The following is a 17,267-nucleotide window of genomic DNA, read 5'->3' as shown; positions in this document are numbered from 1 at the left end:
ACTACCCACATGGTATGACATTTCCCAGGGTGTAATTCTAAAATAATTATTTCGTGGGCCCTTCATTTTTCTGTCCTTAGTTTTTTCTGAATAGGCCTTCCTACCTGGGTTGCCAGCCATTAAGTTACACAAAGTTGATTAATTGTTCGGTTTGTTTAATTCTACAAAAACCAGCATATAAGGGGAGGAAATGAGCATTCTATACAGATAAAACATTTTGGTTTTTTAGGAGGCACAAACATCCGTCAGCAGGGCAGCCTCATAAAAGAGGCATTTCTGCCCACTTTACTCACATGTAGGAGAGAGTACCTCTTTTAGTATTCCTGCATGGCAGGGGGTTGGACTAGATGACCCCTGGGGCCTCTTCCAACTCTACAATTTTACGATCCTATGAATTTACAGTTTGCAGTTTTGTAAGTATTTAAGATGCTGTCTCTCATCTTGAGAGACTTGCTGTTTGTCAATACAATACGAATTGACAGACATTGCAACCACGTGTGTGTATGTGAGTTTACACACACACAAGCTGTCTTCATAATTTTCTGTTTCTTTGGGGTTAACCTTACCTGAGTTGAGGTAGAACAGGGTCTTGCAGTGGCTTCAGCCACTGAATCTGGATTTTCATCTCCCTTGCTCAACTATGACTGCTCTCTGCTAAGGAGCAGAGCAAGAACGGTGTAACCGGAAAGCAGCATACCTTGTTGCGTGTTCAGACCTTTAAACCTCCCCCTATAAATAAATTCAGACAAGACTCAAATTTTGGTTTGGTTTTCGGCAGAATTTAGGCCACAACTTTATTGATCACATCAGGTGAGTAGTTGCATAGGCTCTGGTTTGACTAGCTCCCTGCACCGTTGCAGGTAGCACTGGCCCAGGGCACCAGCATAGGTCAGCCTAGGGTGAACACCTGGAATGGCGGAAAGCCGGGGACATGCTATTTCCACCACCCAGATGTCCCCTTGGACTCAGGCACGGGCACAACGCCTTGCAGGGTTGACCAAACCATTGAGTCCCTGGATTCCTTTAACGGAATACCCTTCACATAGGGATGGCGAGAGCGTTCCCTCATCCCTATCACCTCAACCAGAGCCTATCCACAACCTTACAAGTTGTGACAATTTGCTACGCGGCAGGCGAAACTCAAATGGCACCAGCTAATCAGTCAAGCGGGGGAAATTCCTGCCATGCCCGTCCCATGGTCAAGCGCACAAGCCCTAAAAGTAGGGAGAGGTGGACGGGTGTTCCAATGCACTGACCAAAAGAGGAGGCTCTGAGTCACGTTCATGGGCATATATAGGTCCCTTGATCCATTTAGCTGGCGTCCCATTGGTCTGATTCAACCCAGCATCAAGGGACCTACCAATAGGGTGTTGTGGCTATCCAATTGTACCCACCCACAACACAGGGTTCGGTTGCCAGGTTGCACCGCAACACGTGCCCTCTTTGAGGGAGGACATGATTTTCCACAGACCAACTGTCTCCCCTCATAACTTTGTTAAAAATGTTACAATGTTATTGAGCAAACCTCAGGATTACTGAGAGATTATAAAGAAAGAAAAACTGACACCCCGCCCCTTGCTTTTGTCAGCTGTGGTTGTGGTTGTCCCAGAAAGGAAACTTTGTGGGTGAGAGATTTTGTATTTATTTTTTTGCCACTGTGCAAAAACCTCTTGGGTGTGCCTTGCCTTCTTGTTCGTACTTCTTCAGCCTTTTCCTCTTTCCTCTTTGCTTCCAAAGTGGGAAAGGGCCATAGCTCAGTAGAACACACTTTTTTTATACATGCATGAGGTATTGGGTTCAACCCCTGGCATCTCCAGTTAAAAAGAGACCTTGTGAACCAGGTAGGGAAAGGTCTCTTCTTGATGCTTGGGAGAGTGCTGCCAGTCAGAGTAGACAATAACATGCAAAGTGGGATGGCTTTATTTGGTACACAGAAACTTCTTTTCTTCAGATGTTCTTTAGACTTCAGCATGCTCACCAAGCAGGGCTTTTGTCTGTTTGCAGACACGGAAGGAATACAAGAAGTATTTCCGCTCTGGGGCCTCTCAGCGTATCACTAAGTTTATCTACACGAGTCTGGTGAGTATGTTCCTCCTGGCCCAGTTCTAAAATTATATGCAAGAAATAACATAGCAAGAAAAGGGAAACGGCTTTTAAGCCTTTGAATGAAAGTGCTGATTGTCAGGAGTTTCCCCCCTCCCATTACTGTGACATTGGTACTAGCCCACTGAGCTAACCATGTTTATGGAAGACAATCTTACTCAGCTACGAGTGTTCGCCGAAGAAGAAGAAGAAGAGGGGTAGCAGAACTCAATAAATTTAAATGTTAAGTTGTTAGCATCAATGCAGGCAGGCAATGGATGTGCTATGTAAGGAAGAGTTAACCACAGGGTTTACTGGGGGCAAGGGTCTCAGCTCAGTGGTAAATCACATGACTTTACATGCAAAAAGGTCTCAGCTTCAATCCTTGGCCTTTCCATCTTTCAGTCTAGAGGAGGTGGTAGCAGGAGTTGTTTGTCATAAAAGCAATGCTCCTTCGCACTATAATGTGCACACGACCCTTTTAGATGCCTTGAGGCAGAGGTTCCCAAACTTATTTGGCCTACCACCCCTTTTTCAGAAAACAAAACAAAACTCAGAGCCCTCCTGGAAATCTACCTTCTTTAAATGAACATTCAGAAAGATGCAGTGACAAATTGGTGTTCTTTTGTGTACAGTAGCTATATTTCTACCTATGTCCTACAACAGGGGTAGGCAACCTAAGGCCTGGGGGCCAGATACGGCCCAATCGCCTTCCCAATCCAGCCTGCAGACAGTCTGGGAATCAGCGTGTTTTTACATGAGTAGAATGTGTCCTTTTATTTAAAATGCGTCTCTGGGTTATTTGTGGGGCATATGAATTCGTTCATATATTTTTTCAAAATATAGTCCAGCCCACCACATGGTCTGAGGGACGGTGGACCGACTCACGGCTGAAAAAGGTTGCTGACCCCTGTCCTACAACATAGTAAATTTGCCATTGGCTGAATAGGCAGGCAAACTGCAATCCATTTCCCAGGCCTGGGTGAAGCTGAAAAGGGTTCACCCAAGCCCAGTGTTAAAGAAAATTCTGGGTTGAGAGACCACTCAACAGCCCAGCTCATCGGGGTACAAGTCCCCTGCGGGTCCATGCGGTCAGTAAAAGAAGGAAATTCTTTGGAGCAGTCAGTAGTAGTCCTTTATCATTGCTCAACAGGTTCAAACAGCAGTAAGAACCCAGAGCATGGGGCGACATTGACTTTCAAAACTTTCCCACCATATCCCAGAATACTGTTCGCACAGCATCATCAATACATCATTGCTACATCACTAACATGTCACAAAAGGGGAGGGTTACACAAGATTAGCATAGACAGATATGTCAGGGCAACACCCAAGTATAAGCTTAGCAGAGGCAAACATGTCTTAAGTACCCACCACCCAAAAATACAATAGAACTTACTTTGCATGTCTGGAGTCTGAGGCAAGTCCGGTGATGAGATTTGGCTTCCCTTGGGAGCCCAGCAAATGTCACCTCTGGTCATTTCCTGGGGTAGGAGGTATGTATACATGTCTTCACGCTTGGGGAGGTGGCAGGGGAAAGAGTCCTTTTTCCAAGGGCAAAATAGCTTTGGAATGGAGGAAACCGGCAAAGGAGTTGATTTTATATTATTTTAAAAGCTAGGTATCTTCCCTGAGCTGTCAGGTTGAAAGGATACATTCAGGCACAATATTTGTAACATTTAATAACTTTAAAGATGTGCCCCCCCCCCCTGGTCATTTCCGTAACAGCAGAAAAACTCCTCTTCTTTGGTGATCACTTATAGCCGAGTAAGATTGTCTTCCATAAACACGGTTTTAACAGTGAGTCCGTAAGTGACTGTGGAGGCCAATTCTGGGTCCACACGTCCTTCCACAGTGGGGACATTAGTTTCCGGGCGGGAGTTGATCACGGTGTGGATTTACCAAGCGTGCCTTCCTCTTAGCACGTTTCTCCCTTGCGTCTTGAGTTCGAGTGTCTTCAAAGCCCATGACACCTTTGGCAAAGGCTGTTCTCCACCTGCAGCATGACCGCCAAATCCAGGTGAGGCATTGTCACTGTCCTGCAATGGCGGCTGACCTGGCAGTAAGTGTCACAACAGATGAAACATGCATGTTTTCCCTCCAAAATCTCTTCTTTCTTTATGCTTCCACTGCCCCCTTATTTTTATTCAATGAACCCAAAGCTACTACCACCCCCTGGATTGTTCCAGCACTCCCCAGGGGGCAGTATTGCCCACTTTGGGAAACACTGCCTTGAGGGTTTATGTGCTCTCTATCTCCCTTCTTATAGGTGCAAAAATTCCTCCTGGGCTTGAAAAACAATCTGCCTTCCATGACAGTGACTGACCATGCTTGGCCGCCAGCTCCATACAAGTTTCTCACAGGCCCCAATGAAGAACTGAAGAAGATCTTCCACCATTGGAGGGTTAGAGAGGGATTATGGCTCGTTTCTATCCGTAATTCTTTCAGAGAGAAAATGAGGGCGCTTCCAGACTGTCACTGTTCTCGTCTGGGATTCAACCACATTCTGACAAATTCAGGTTGCACAATTATAGTTGATATGGAAGCCTTGCACAGCAAACCTGCTTCCGCAAATGATTAAATGCTTTGTGATAAGGAAATTGTTGGGGGAAATGCAGTGTGCAATGACCCTGGGTCTGATGCAACAGCATCTAACCTCTCAAATGCATCAGGATGAATGCACAATAAACAGGATGTCTGGAAGTGCCCTCAATTTTGAGACTACTGGTAGCAGGTATTCTGTGTACTGTATATAATTACTGGGCCAACAAATACGGTGGCCCTAGAGAGATTTTGCAAATTATAATATATTTGAGTGGGAGAGGGACTCCAATAAACTGTGATAGGGTGGAAGAGTGGAAAAGAGGAAAGGAGGCGACTTCCCACCCACCCCAATTTGCCTCTTCATTTCCCTCCTTTTCAGTTACGAATGGAATAATCTGTCAATCCTGGTTCTCAATTTCTCATTTTCCCAATCTTTAATTCCATTACGCTCATTTTTGCAGAAGTTCATCAGCATTTTAGTGCAAAATTCTCCTAATTAAACACCATTTTTATATGCAGTTTTAACTAATGTGCATGTTTTTGCAAGCAGTTTTCCTTAACAGAAGGCACTTTTGTATGTTATTTTTAAGAAGTCTGTTCATTTTTATGCATATTTTCCACTAATATATGCATTATAGTAAACACTGATTGGATGGAAAGCTGCCTTGCAAAATTTGAATGGGCACAAATTTTGAAGGATGGCTGTTTCGGTCCTTCAAAAGGAATTATTCGGTCCTTCAAAAGGAATTAATTATATTTTCAGTATAATTTAGGGTGGAAAGCGCATGTTGAATACCTTCAAAACAAGACAAAAGCCCTATCACACTCCCTCCTCCGTTTTTTCTTTTCTGAGGGGGCCCTATTCATCCCTGCGGCCTTGAAAGTGTATAGCATTAAAGTGTTGGCTACAATGGCCTATGCTGCCCCTTTATGGGCTGCTTTTGCAAATCTCTCACCTTTAGAGTCGCTTCAAAGCCAATTCTTACGTCGACTCTTAAAATTACCAACATGCGTAAGTAATGCTGCTATTCGTTTAGAAATGAAGATCCCTTCAGTTGAGTTAGTCTTATGGAGGCGAGTTTTGATTTACTGGATATCCCTATGGCATAAACTCCCAAACCACTATCTTATTCAATGCATGTGGCGGGATGACTTCACAAATTTGTGGACCGGAAAAATCCATGCCAAATTGTTGTCCTATGAGATCTCTCCCTCTGAATTGCTCAAACTGGATTTAAATGCAGCAAAAAGGTGTATAAACCAAAGGTTGGATGATGCGGAGCTATACCAAAATTGTCTAGCTGGCGGGGGAGTCTGCTCACCGTTAAATATCGGCATAACCCCTATTTACCGTACTCCATCCTACTTAACAACGCTTACGGCCGCGTCTCATCGATATGCCTTCCTTAAAGCTAGGTTCAATGTTTTTCCAACTAACGTGCTGAGACATAGATTTACTAAGGGCCAAGTCTCTTCAATGTGTGCTTGCGAAATGAAATCAACTGAATCGTTACACCATGTCATGTTTATCTGCCCTATGTACAGTTCGGCTCGTGCTAGTATATTAAACTCCATAATCCAGCCTATGGCTGACAATCCAGTTGACCTTCAGCTAGCCTGGGTTCTTCAAGATGTGGACCCTTATATCACTCTACAGGTTGCTAAATTCCTAACAGCCGTCCTCTCGTACAAGAGACGGAATGGAATGTTAGCTGATTATTGATAGTTATAAGAATTTTTTTTTTAATGACATCAGATATTGATTTTAGTTAGGTGCCTAAATTTTTAATCTTAATCTTAAACCTTCAAGATATGTTTTTTAAATTGTTAATATTTGTCCTTGTGAGCTGTGAATTGTGTTATATTATCTGTGATTTGTACGAGTCTGCGGTTTTTATTCGATTTGTTTTGTTGTGTTGTGTTTTATGATGGGCGTACAGCCGAATAAACATAAACATAACATATTTACAGCTCAACAATCTCAATATAGGGCACTGTCACCACAGGGTGCTTTAGAGATGATTGAAGTGGCCCCAGCAGTCAACTTGGTGTTGATCACTTTCGCTCAGTCATCACAGGCTTTTCTGGCCCCATGTCACTTGAAGCTTGGGGAGACCTAGAAGTGTTTTCGTTCTGCCAAGCACAAGCCACAAAATCAGAGCCGGCCCTACTGTTAGGTAGAAAGATGCAGCCACCGATGGACATGGAGCCTGGCTGCTCTTCCTGCCCTTCGAGTACAAGACAGCAGAAAGCAGAATCATGGCCTCAACAAAATAAAAAAAAGAGGGGTGGGGAAGTACTCCTCAATGCAAGAGCATTCATATTTGGGAGTGCTTTTAAAGAAACAAAAGCAATCAAAGCAGAAGAATATGAATTTGAAACTTTCTTTTTTTGGAAGCAAATGTGACTGAAGTAAATTTGTGTGTGCTTTTTCCTCGCTAAAGTAAATAGGGTATGTTTTGGAGTTTGCAATGTTCACTCTCCTTTTGCTTCTTACCTGCACTCACCTTTGCTCTCTGCTTTCCTGGTGCAGTGCAAGAAATACCGAGATCAGCTGCCACCTCAGAGAAAAGTAGCCCTCCAGGACAAGTTGTGTGCCAGTGAACTTTTCCGGGGCAAGAAGAGTTTGTACCCTAAAAGGTGAGTGCAAAGACAGGAGCTAGCACTACCCCAGTCAAGCTGGAATTGACCCAATAGGATTGCTATGGATTACTATTAGGGACGAGTGTATCTTCTACCTCTCTGTGTTTCTCATCTTTCCAACCTTAAGTTTATAGAATCATAGAACTGTAGAGTTGGAAGGGATCGCAGGGATCTGGTCCAAACTCCTGTAATGCAGATGTCAGAGCTAAAGAATCCCTGGCAGATGGCCACCCAACCTCTGTTTTTTGTTTTTTAAAAAGCAATTTATTAGGTTTTCAAATAAATACATTAAACACATTAAACAAAACAAAACATTCCACAACACACACCACACACACAATTTTTCTCTTTTTAACATCTATTCATCTATCTCATATTCCCAGTGCTCTGCCGAGCTTTGACTTCCCTCCCTCCCCTCATCTCACAGTTCCTTTGCTCCTTCTACTTAAAGTCATTTCGTAGGATTTATTTCAGTCCTGCAAGTGTCTTTAAACTTCTACAGTTCCTCTCCATATAGTCCACGAATTTACTCCAGTCTTTTTGGAACCTTGCCTCTCCCTGGTTTCGAATCCTGCTAGTCAGTCTTGCTAATTCCGCATAGTCTATCATTTTGTCTGCCACTCTTCAATCGTCGGTAACTCCTGAGTTTTCCATTTTTGGGCTAGCAAAGTCCTTGCCGCGGTTGTCGCATACATAAATAATACTTGATCTTCTTTTACAATCTCTTGTCCTATATGACCCAATAAAAAAGCCTCTGTTTTTTTGGGAAAGGTATATTTTAAAATCTTTTTCAGTTCATTATATATCATTTCCCAAAATCTTTTAATTTTTTCGCATGTCCACCACATATGATAAAATTCACCATCCTACCCAACCTCTGTTTTTAAACCTTCAGTGAAGGAGAGTCTACCACCTTCTGATAAAATCTGTTTGGCTGTTGAACAGCTCTTACCGTTAGAAAGTTCTTCCTAATGTTTAATCTGACTCTCCTTTCTTGTAATTTGGATCCATTGGCTCGCGTCCTACCCACTGGAGCAGCAGAAAACACACTTGCTCCATCTTCCATGTGACAGCCCTTTGAAGAAGGCTATTGTATCACCTCTCAGTCTTCTCTTTCCTAGGCAAAACACCAAACTCCCTCAACTGTTCCTTGTAAAGCTCTGTTTCCAGACCTTTTTATCATCATGGTTGCCCTCCTCTCCACATCTTCCAACTTGTCAATATCCTTATATTGTGGTGCCCAGAAATGGACATAGGTGGGCAGTGGCGAAGCTGCATGCTCCGCTACTGGGGGGCGGAGGGCAGGCAGGGACATGGCTGGCGCCCCCTAGGGGCATGACGTGCACCCGGGGGCGTGGTACACCACCCATGAGGGCATGGCATGCGTTCCAGGGGTGTGACACATTCTGTGGGGGCGTGGTGGGTGGGTGCATGGCGCATGTCCAGGGGGGTCGCTGTGATGGCACCCTACCGGAATAGTGGTGCTCCTTCCACACTCCCGTTCCTCCGCCAGTGCAGGTGGGGTCTGACCAAGGCAGAATAGAACAGAACTATTAGTTCCTTTTAGTTCTCCACTTTTCCACATCAGTTTGAGGTTTCTTTTTTTAAAGGGTACTAATGAAAATTCATCAGCATTTTTTGTGTGAATTGTTCCTAATTTGCATTTTTATATACAGTAGAAGGCATTTTTATACATTTTTAAGGCATCTTTGTATGCTATTTTCATGAATATATATATTTCTATGCACACTTTACCCAACAACAATACATTTTTGCACACATTACTTGGTTGGAGAACAACATTGCAAAATTCAGAGAAATGCAGATTGCAAATGGATGGCTGCGTTTCTGTTTGCATATTTTCTGGGAATGCGTGCATTAAATAGGTTTACCTTTACATGCAAACTGAACTTACCTCCCTCCTTCCCTTCCTAATTGCAATCTGTGGTTTGTGTGTTTTAGCCTCCCACAACCTTTCAGAGGGGATCACCTGGGTCTAAAGGAGAACTCCAGATATCGTAAGCTCCAAGCCGCAGCTGATGGCAAGATGGTCATGGCCGACAGTGTGAGGAAGGTCAACCGAGGTGATGGAAAGGTAAGAAACATCCTGCCCTCTCTGGCACCTAAAGGAACAAGAACAAAGGGAAGAGCAAGGATCTGTGTGTGGTTTCTCACTATTCTAGGGTTGCCATATTTAAATATTTCTTCCACATGCCTCCCACTTTCAATTCAAATTTACTCTTTCCAGGAAAAAACACTGTACATTAAAAGAATGAAACGAAACCCCGTTGCCAGTGACCCATTTGCACAGCCTGTTTGCAGGATTAAGCCCCTGTCTGAAAGCACCTCTATCTAGTCTCTTGCACCTCAAAACAGAGGGTCACCAACCTTTTTTAGGCCCATGGGCACATCTGGGTTTTTTTTAGTAACCGAAAGCACTTGCCTCCCTGAGATCGGCCTCTCCTTGCCCAGAAAAAAGACAGATAACACACACACAGAGGCAATTCAGTTTTCCAAGGAATTGCCATGAAAATCAGATCTGCTAGAGTATGAGCCTTGAAAAGCACATAAAGCTGAAATAGGTTGAGGAACAGAGCACCCCTCTTCCAACTTCCTCCTTCAGCTCTGTGTACTTCCCAAGGTAAGCACTCTCACCACCTCAAGACCAAGGGCACTGAGTCTGGGGGAGGAGGCTCAGAGGCTTTGTGGGTGCCAGAGAAGACCTCAAGGGTGCCAATGCGCCCACCAGTGACTCATTGGCAACCCCTGCCTTAAACTCACCCACTCACCCCTCAATATGTCAGATACGTGAGTGAGATCCTCTGTTGACAGGGGCTTGGGATGAACAACAGGGGGAATGCTGGTGCTTTCATGGCCTGCCTGCACACAATGAGCTGACCAGTGTTGGTGCAGGATGTGGTACTAGGTCAGGCATCCCCAAACTGCGGCCCTCCAGATGTTTTGGCCTACAACTCCCATGATCCCTAGCTAACCGGACCAGTGTTCGGGGAAGATGGGAATTGTAGTCCAAAACATCTGGAGGGCCGAAGTTTGGGGTTGCCGTAGTAGGTGAAGGTTTGGCATGAATCAGCAGTGTTACGATAGGAATATGATAGCCATGTTCAAATATATGAAAGGATGTCATATGGAGGAGGGAGAAATATTGTTTTCTGCTGCTCCAGAGAAGCGGACATGGAGCAAAGGATTCAAACGTCAAGAAAGATGATTCCACCTAAACATTAGGAAGAACTTCCTGACAGTGAGAGCTGTTCGGCAGTGGAATTTGCTACCAAGGAGTGTGGTGGAGTCTCCTTCTTTGGAGGTCTTTAAGCAGAGGCTTGACAGGCATATGTCAAGAATGCTTTGATGGTGTTTCCTGCTTGGCAGGGGGTTGGACTGGATGGCCCTTGTGGTCTCTTCCAACTCTATGATTCTATGATTCTATGATTCTATGTTTTTCTTCTGTCCTTAAGAGCATGTCATGAGGGATTCAAGGTGGCAATTTCCCTTCCTCCTCTCTCTCTTCCAGACCTCTCCTCGAATCTTCCTTCTCACCAAGAGCCACATCATCCTGGCAGACCCAAAGGCTGCCCAGCCAAAAACAGTGATCACCCTGAGTGACATCAACAGTGTCTCCGTCAGCCGCTATGCAGATGGCTTCTTTGTTCTGCACATTAGAGAGGTACTGGGAAGGTGGTGGCGGTGGCCTGACAGCTACCGACACAATTGAATGGCCAGGAAGATCCTAGCAGCCAATTTGCTACTTCGTGACTCCCTCTGAAACCCCTGTGGCAGGGTTAGGGAATATGAAAATGCAAGATTTTTTTTTTAAGGTGTTAACGCCATCCTGCCAAAGCTGAATTGAAATCTCACACAAGTCTGGAAATATGAGATCTGAATGTGTAGCTTTCAAATGTAGATTTTTCAAATCCATTGAAGAACACTTTAATGAAAGAAAATGCTGCTGCCAGTGGCGGAGCTTCATGCTACGGCACCGGGGGGGTGGGGCGGAGAGCAGGCGGGGGGCAGCCGTGGCGCCCAGCGCGGGCAGGGGGCGGGGCAGCCGTGATGTCACCCCACCGGGATCGTGCTGCCGGGGTCAGTGCGCTTCCCCCACCCTCCTCTTCCTCCGCCAGTGGCTGCTGCAATCAGTAGCAGAAGGATTTAGCACCCTACTCCCACCCATCACTACCTGTCCTGAAATCATAGCACCAGCTTTACAGCCACCTGCCATTAGAAGACACAGGTCTTCTGCAACCATCTAACCCTTCTTCCCTTCACACTGGCCTAACTTGCAAGGATCAGGATTGGAGACTAGTTCACTCCATAAAAATCCCTAGCCCCTAGCCCACCTTCCCTTTTAGCTAAGATTGCTGGGTTTTCCAAGACCACTTGGAGGAATAAGCCACTCCCTGTATACAGAAAGAACCAAAAGTCCCAGATATCAAGCACCACAGATGACCAAAGGAAATGAAAGTTGAGTGTAAGCAGACTTCCTTGGCCAATGTCCTTCAGATGGGCTTGTTTTCCATTCCATTGACAGTAAGTAGCTATTATGGAGGCAAAGGCATATGATGGGCTAGTTCAATGGTTCTGAATTTTTTTGCAGTGGCAAAACCCAGTAGCAGGGCAAGGCAGCATTGTTGACCTGGCTTCCCAACGCCACATGTCACTGCCAGTCACTGCGAAGGGGAGGGGCAAGACAATGGGGAGTGTTGTGCCCACACCCCACCAGTCTCACTGCTGCCTTGCTCTTCTAACTCTTGATAACCAGCACAACACTGCCCTGCCTGCACCACCTGCTAGCTGCTACTGATTTAACCCTTGGAAAGTGCAATGAGGGAAGGAAGGACTGCAGTTGCTTGAATGGTGCACTTAATTGCCATGGCTGCAGCTCAGTGGAACTTGTCCACTATTGCAACTCTCTTCACACACACCACCCGTACCTCATGGACTATTTCACAGAACCCTAGGGTTCTGCAGAGCTATTTTAGAAATGCTAGGTTGTTTTATAAGGTGGCCAGTGGTTAGGTAACATAATGGAAGCAAGTGCTAAAGCTTGTACGCTAGAGTAAGGACTAGGATGGTGCCTCCATCAGGTTTCAATGTCTCTTCCTTTTGCAGACCTCCACAGCGGGTACCAAAGGGGACTTCCTGCTTATAAGTGACCACTTGATTGAACTAGTCACCCGGCTCCACCAGACCGTGCTGGAAACTACAAAGCAAAAACTGAAGCTCCAAGTGGCTGATGAGTAAGACTAGAGAATTAGCAGTAGGCGGAAAGGGGAGGGGGAGATTTGGACCAAACACTGGTGCTCTTGTTTGGGAGTTTGTCCAAAGCATCAAAAGGACATAGGAAGCTGCCTTATCCCGAATCAGACCATTAGTCTATCTAGTTCAGTACTGTCTACATTGACTGATAGCAGTTTTCCAGGGTTCCATGCAGGGGACATTCCCAAACTGGGAACTGAACCTCGGACCTTCTGCATGCAAAGCAGATGCTCTGCCTCTGAGCTATGGCCCTTCTGCAAATTCATCTTCCTTTTCCAGAGAGAACCACCATGTTATTTGACAGGCTGTGAGGGATTATTCTTTTTTCTGCAGGGGGGAAATGGGAAGAAGGCTGAAAGACTGTGTCTATCCACAGAAACACAAACCTACCAATGAGTTTAACTGGCATCTGTGCTGGTGATATACCAAAACCAAAGGCAGCCACATTGGCCTCCATTGCCTTTCTTTGGCCAACTCAGCCCCCCTCCCAAACAAAACACAAAATTGTGTGTAAGCGTCTGAGTTCTTTAGAACTCTGTGTCAGACTACATAGTAAACAAAGCAAGAAAAAAACATAACCAGTAAGGTAGGAAGAGGAGAGAAAAGATATATCTATTTGGTAGTGGTGAAACCATCGCCATCTTCATTTATAACTTTCTTTCCAGGAAGGTTAGAGACTATATTTTTTAATGATAGCTCAGAGCCTGCTCCTTCTTCACTTACAGTAGAAATTGGAGTTCTTGGGAAAGTCCAGAAATAAATGATAAATTGCAAGAACTCAGGCCAAAAGAAGATGGATTTCAAATAAATCTTCACAAGGTTTTATTGATGTGATGCGGAGTTTAAATGGGAATCAAACCCAATGTTGAAGGCAAATAAAAGTAAATTCCAGTAAAAAGCAGGACAAGGCCCTGTTTCGACTATTCTTCGTCAGCAAAGATTCACAGGTCAAAGTGTACCAAATATGTTTGCCTTGCTAGCTCAAATTGTTTTCAGCATTTCAAACAATTTGAGCTAGCAAATTGAGCTGAAAACAATTTGAGCTAGCAAGGCAAACATATTTGGTACACTTTGACCTGTGAATCTTTGCTGACAAAGAATAGTCGAAACAGGGCCTTGTCCTGATTTTTACTGGAATTTACCTTTATTTGCCTTCAACATTGGGATTGATTCCCATTTAAACTCCGCATCACATCAATAAAACCTTGTGAAGATTTATTTGAAATCCATCTTCTTTTGGCCTTCTTCACTTACAGGCATCAGCTCTGAAGTGAGTGCTCCAATTGTACCCCTAATAATCCAGCCTTGTTTCTACCAAAGAATCCTACTTCTACCAGAGAATCCTGGGAATTGCAGTTTGTTAAGGGTAAAGGTAAAGGACCCCAGTCGCCAACGACTCTGGGGTTGCAGCGCTCATCTCGCTTTACTGGCTGAGGGAGCCGGCGTTTGTTCACAAACAGTTTTTCTGGGTCATGTGGCCAGCATGACTGAGCCGCTTCTGGCGAACCAGAGCAGCGCACGGAAACACCCTTTACCTTCCCGCTGGAGTGGTACCTATTTATCTACTTGCACTTTGACGTGCTTTTGAACTGCTGGGTTGGCAGGAGCTGGGACTGAGCAACAGGAGCTCACCCCGTTGTGGGGATTCGAACTGCCGACCTTCCGATCGGCAAGCCCTAGGCTCAGTGGCTTAGACCACAGCGCCAAATCTGTGAGGGGCAAACTACAGTTCCCAATATCCTTTTCAGGGAGTCACAGGCTTTAGTGTATCATCTGATGGCTGTGGCTGATGGGAGTTGTGGTACAAACCTCAAGGACTTGTTCATGCAAGTTGCTGCAATGTTTTCCCCCGTGAATTTTTTTTTACATAAATGTATTCATAAATTTGTTTAAAACCACGTAACTCCAAATACAGTGGCTAAGGTTCCACTGTGATTTTTCTGCAACACTTCTGTTTTCAAACTGGTTTAACCTTGCTGCAATGTTTTCGAATTTCCTCCTTTCTTAGCCATTTCTGTTTCCATTGGTTTGGTGTCTGAAAGCCTAGTAAACAAGCTCAAGTGCTACTGCTAAGTTGGAGTGAGGAGGTGTATCTTTTAACATGAGATTTCTTTGGTCATCTACAGGTTCCTGGTGAAGTTCAAGCAAAGCAGCATCACTGTTAAGGTGGTAGAGACAGCTGAGAAGCAGGGGGCAGCGCCCATCTGCAGAAAGAAAGGCAGCCATCGAATGGAGGTGCTAGTCCACTGAGGAGAATCTGGACAGGAGGATACTGCCTGTCCAGAGGGAACTACAATGGACTCCGTCCTGGGGGCCTTTGGAAGTGGGAATTTGTGACTGAAGATTTGGCTCACTGGCAGCTTCAATATTCTTGGTGTCTCACATCCCACCTCAGGGGCAGCTATCTGATAGCTTTCAATAATCAATTAACACATGCCAGTTTCCCCATTTGGCATAGGTGCCAATGACAAATGGTCCCTGTGCTACAACTGACCTCTTCAGAAATGGCCACTTCTCTTACTCTTCTTTAGAAGCCTTACCTCTTATTTAACTGGAGAACATAGGGTGAGCACCAGGAAAACACACCAGTGAAATGAAATGCTGTTTTTGCCTAATTTAAAGTCTCTTTACTTAGGCCCTGGGCTAGAGGGCCTACCTGTGGCCTTCCAGATGTTGTTAACAGGGAGCTGCAGTCCGGCAACATCTGGGGAGCATCAGGTTCCCAGCACGTGACCTACAGAATCTTGGAATGCTTTTAAAAACCACCACCTCAAATCTGTTTTCTTAAAGGTGTGGACAGGAGCTTCTCTTGGAGTGAGCTCTCTGAAACTCCTTTCTACACACTGTGTTTCATCAGACCAAATGTCATCCTTCAATAATACCTATGCACTTCTGATTAATTATTAGAAACAGAAAGTAATCACAACCAATGAAGTACATAGCTTTTTTAAAAAAATCTCTACCACAATCTTGAATTCATCCAAAGTGAGCAGTTTTTTGAACCCCCAACCTGGAAGGATACTAGAAGGGCTTTTGTTACGCTAATAGACCCTGAAGATCAGCTTCAAGTATCTAGAGACCAGGGGTCAGCAACGTTTTTCAGCTGTGGGCTGGTCCACTGTCCCTCAGACCATGTGGTGGGCCAGACAATGTTTTGGGAAAAAAATAATGAACTAATTCCTATGCCCCACAAATAACCCAGAGATGCATTTTAATAAAAGCACACATTCTACTCATGTAAAAACACCAGGCAGGCCCCACAAACAACCCAGAGATGCATTTTAAATAAAAGGACACATTCTACTCATGTAAAAACATGCTGATTCCCGGACCGTCCGTGGGCCGGATTGAGGTGGTGATTGGGCCACATCCAGCCCCCGGGCCTTAGTTTGCCTACCCCTGATCTAGACAGTAAAGACCCAGAAGAACATTAAACAAGCCTTCAGGGTTAAATGTGTCCAATAGCTCAGCCCCAAGCATTTGTAGGTTCTCACCAAACCTTACATAGAAGCTGCCAGAGCATGTGCAGGTAGCTGCAATATTTCCCCATTAAATAAAGTTATGCATTTTAAATCTTCTAACTCCAAACAGCTGAGTTTACATTGTGTTCTATTATTTATTCTGCAGCATTTCAATTGTAACATTGATTTAAAGCAGCTGCAACATTTTGGACTTTCCTTTTCCAATCGTCATCATCAACACCATCATTTTGATTGGATCCAAAGTGAACTGCTGTTTGAATCCTCCCACCAGCCTGGGAATGATATGCCTCAGTGCAGTTTCCCATTGATTGTGTCCTTGTGCTGCTTGATTCACACAGGGGGAGAAATTTGCTTTTGCCTTGACTGGATGAAACTGGATGGGGACTGGAACTATATATGTAAGAGAAGATAATCTGAGCAATTAATGACAAAAGACAAACTTTTTTCGTGCAGTAGTTCAGCCTCCTTTTCACCATTCTCAGCTGTTGCCAGGTCTGCTGAACAGTACAAGGGCAGGGAAAGTTTTGAATCTTTCCTCCCCATCTCATGAGTCTGATGGAAACCTGCCTCCTATATGCTCCTATATCAGCACAGGAAAAAGCTTAATAGCAGTTAAGTGGTCAAGCACCATGGGACTTGCAGATTTAATAGCTGAGGAAGGTTACCCAGACAGGAGGAAAGAAAGACTTGGAGACAAATGTCTTCCTGGCCTGCAAAGAGACTGCTGCAGGAGTAGGTCTCAAAATCCTTCAGCTGAACCATATTTTGACCTCTCCAGCCTTTCCTTGCCTGTCTTCTAGTGATAGAAGAGCAGGCCCCAAACGTTTCAGTTTGCTGCATGCAGGGCAGACTCGAGCAGGTCGGGCGCCCTGGCGCTGAGGCGCGGAGATCGCTCCGGTGCCCCCGCCCTCGCAGTGTGCAGCGCAGCGCCCCGCCTACCGGCCCGGCGCCCTAGCACCCCGCATCACCGGGAGTCTACCTAGAGCCGGCCCTGGCTGCATGTCTTCCTGGCTACATGAAACGTGAGTCTTCTTCTGTCAGGTGCCAGTGGGTAGCTCACTGCTCCTGGATCCTAATTTTTATTATTATTAATTTATTATTATTATTATTATTATTATTATTATTATTATTATTATTATTATTATAATTTATATACCGCCCTATACCCAGAGGTCTCAGGGCGGTTCACACAATAAAATCAAGATATAAAACGACATATATATGTATAAATGTAAAAATTGTGGA

The 17,267-nt window shown here is 44.8% G+C and overlaps 1 protein-coding gene across 4 annotated transcripts in view; it reads left to right on the top strand.

Moving 5' to 3' along the window:
• Window positions 1-16,117, top strand: part of LOC118076802 (unconventional myosin-Ia) — a 68,310-nt gene extending 52,193 nt beyond the window's left edge. For all 4 annotated transcript variants that reach the window (XM_060272085.1, XM_060272083.1, XM_060272084.1 and 1 more), the window contains 7 exons: window positions 2,005-2,079; window positions 4,352-4,486; window positions 7,160-7,266; window positions 9,232-9,364; window positions 10,799-10,951; window positions 12,394-12,521; window positions 14,667-16,117. In XM_060272085.1, the coding sequence (XP_060128068.1) occupies window positions 2,005-2,079; window positions 4,352-4,486; window positions 7,160-7,266; window positions 9,232-9,364; window positions 10,799-10,951; window positions 12,394-12,521; window positions 14,667-14,790 (855 nt within the window). In that variant the 3' untranslated portion in view covers window positions 14,791-16,117. The remainder of the gene's footprint in view (window positions 1-2,004; window positions 2,080-4,351; window positions 4,487-7,159; window positions 7,267-9,231; window positions 9,365-10,798; window positions 10,952-12,393; window positions 12,522-14,666) is intronic.
• Window positions 16,118-17,267: the final 1,150 nt, after the last annotated feature.

Source organism: Zootoca vivipara, chromosome 2 (assembly GCF_963506605.1).
Source record: "Zootoca vivipara chromosome 2, rZooViv1.1, whole genome shotgun sequence".
Lineage (NCBI taxonomy): Eukaryota > Metazoa > Chordata > Lepidosauria > Squamata > Lacertidae > Zootoca > Zootoca vivipara.
Note: the sequence above shows the minus strand (reverse complement) of the source record. Positions and strands in the feature narration are given on the sequence as shown.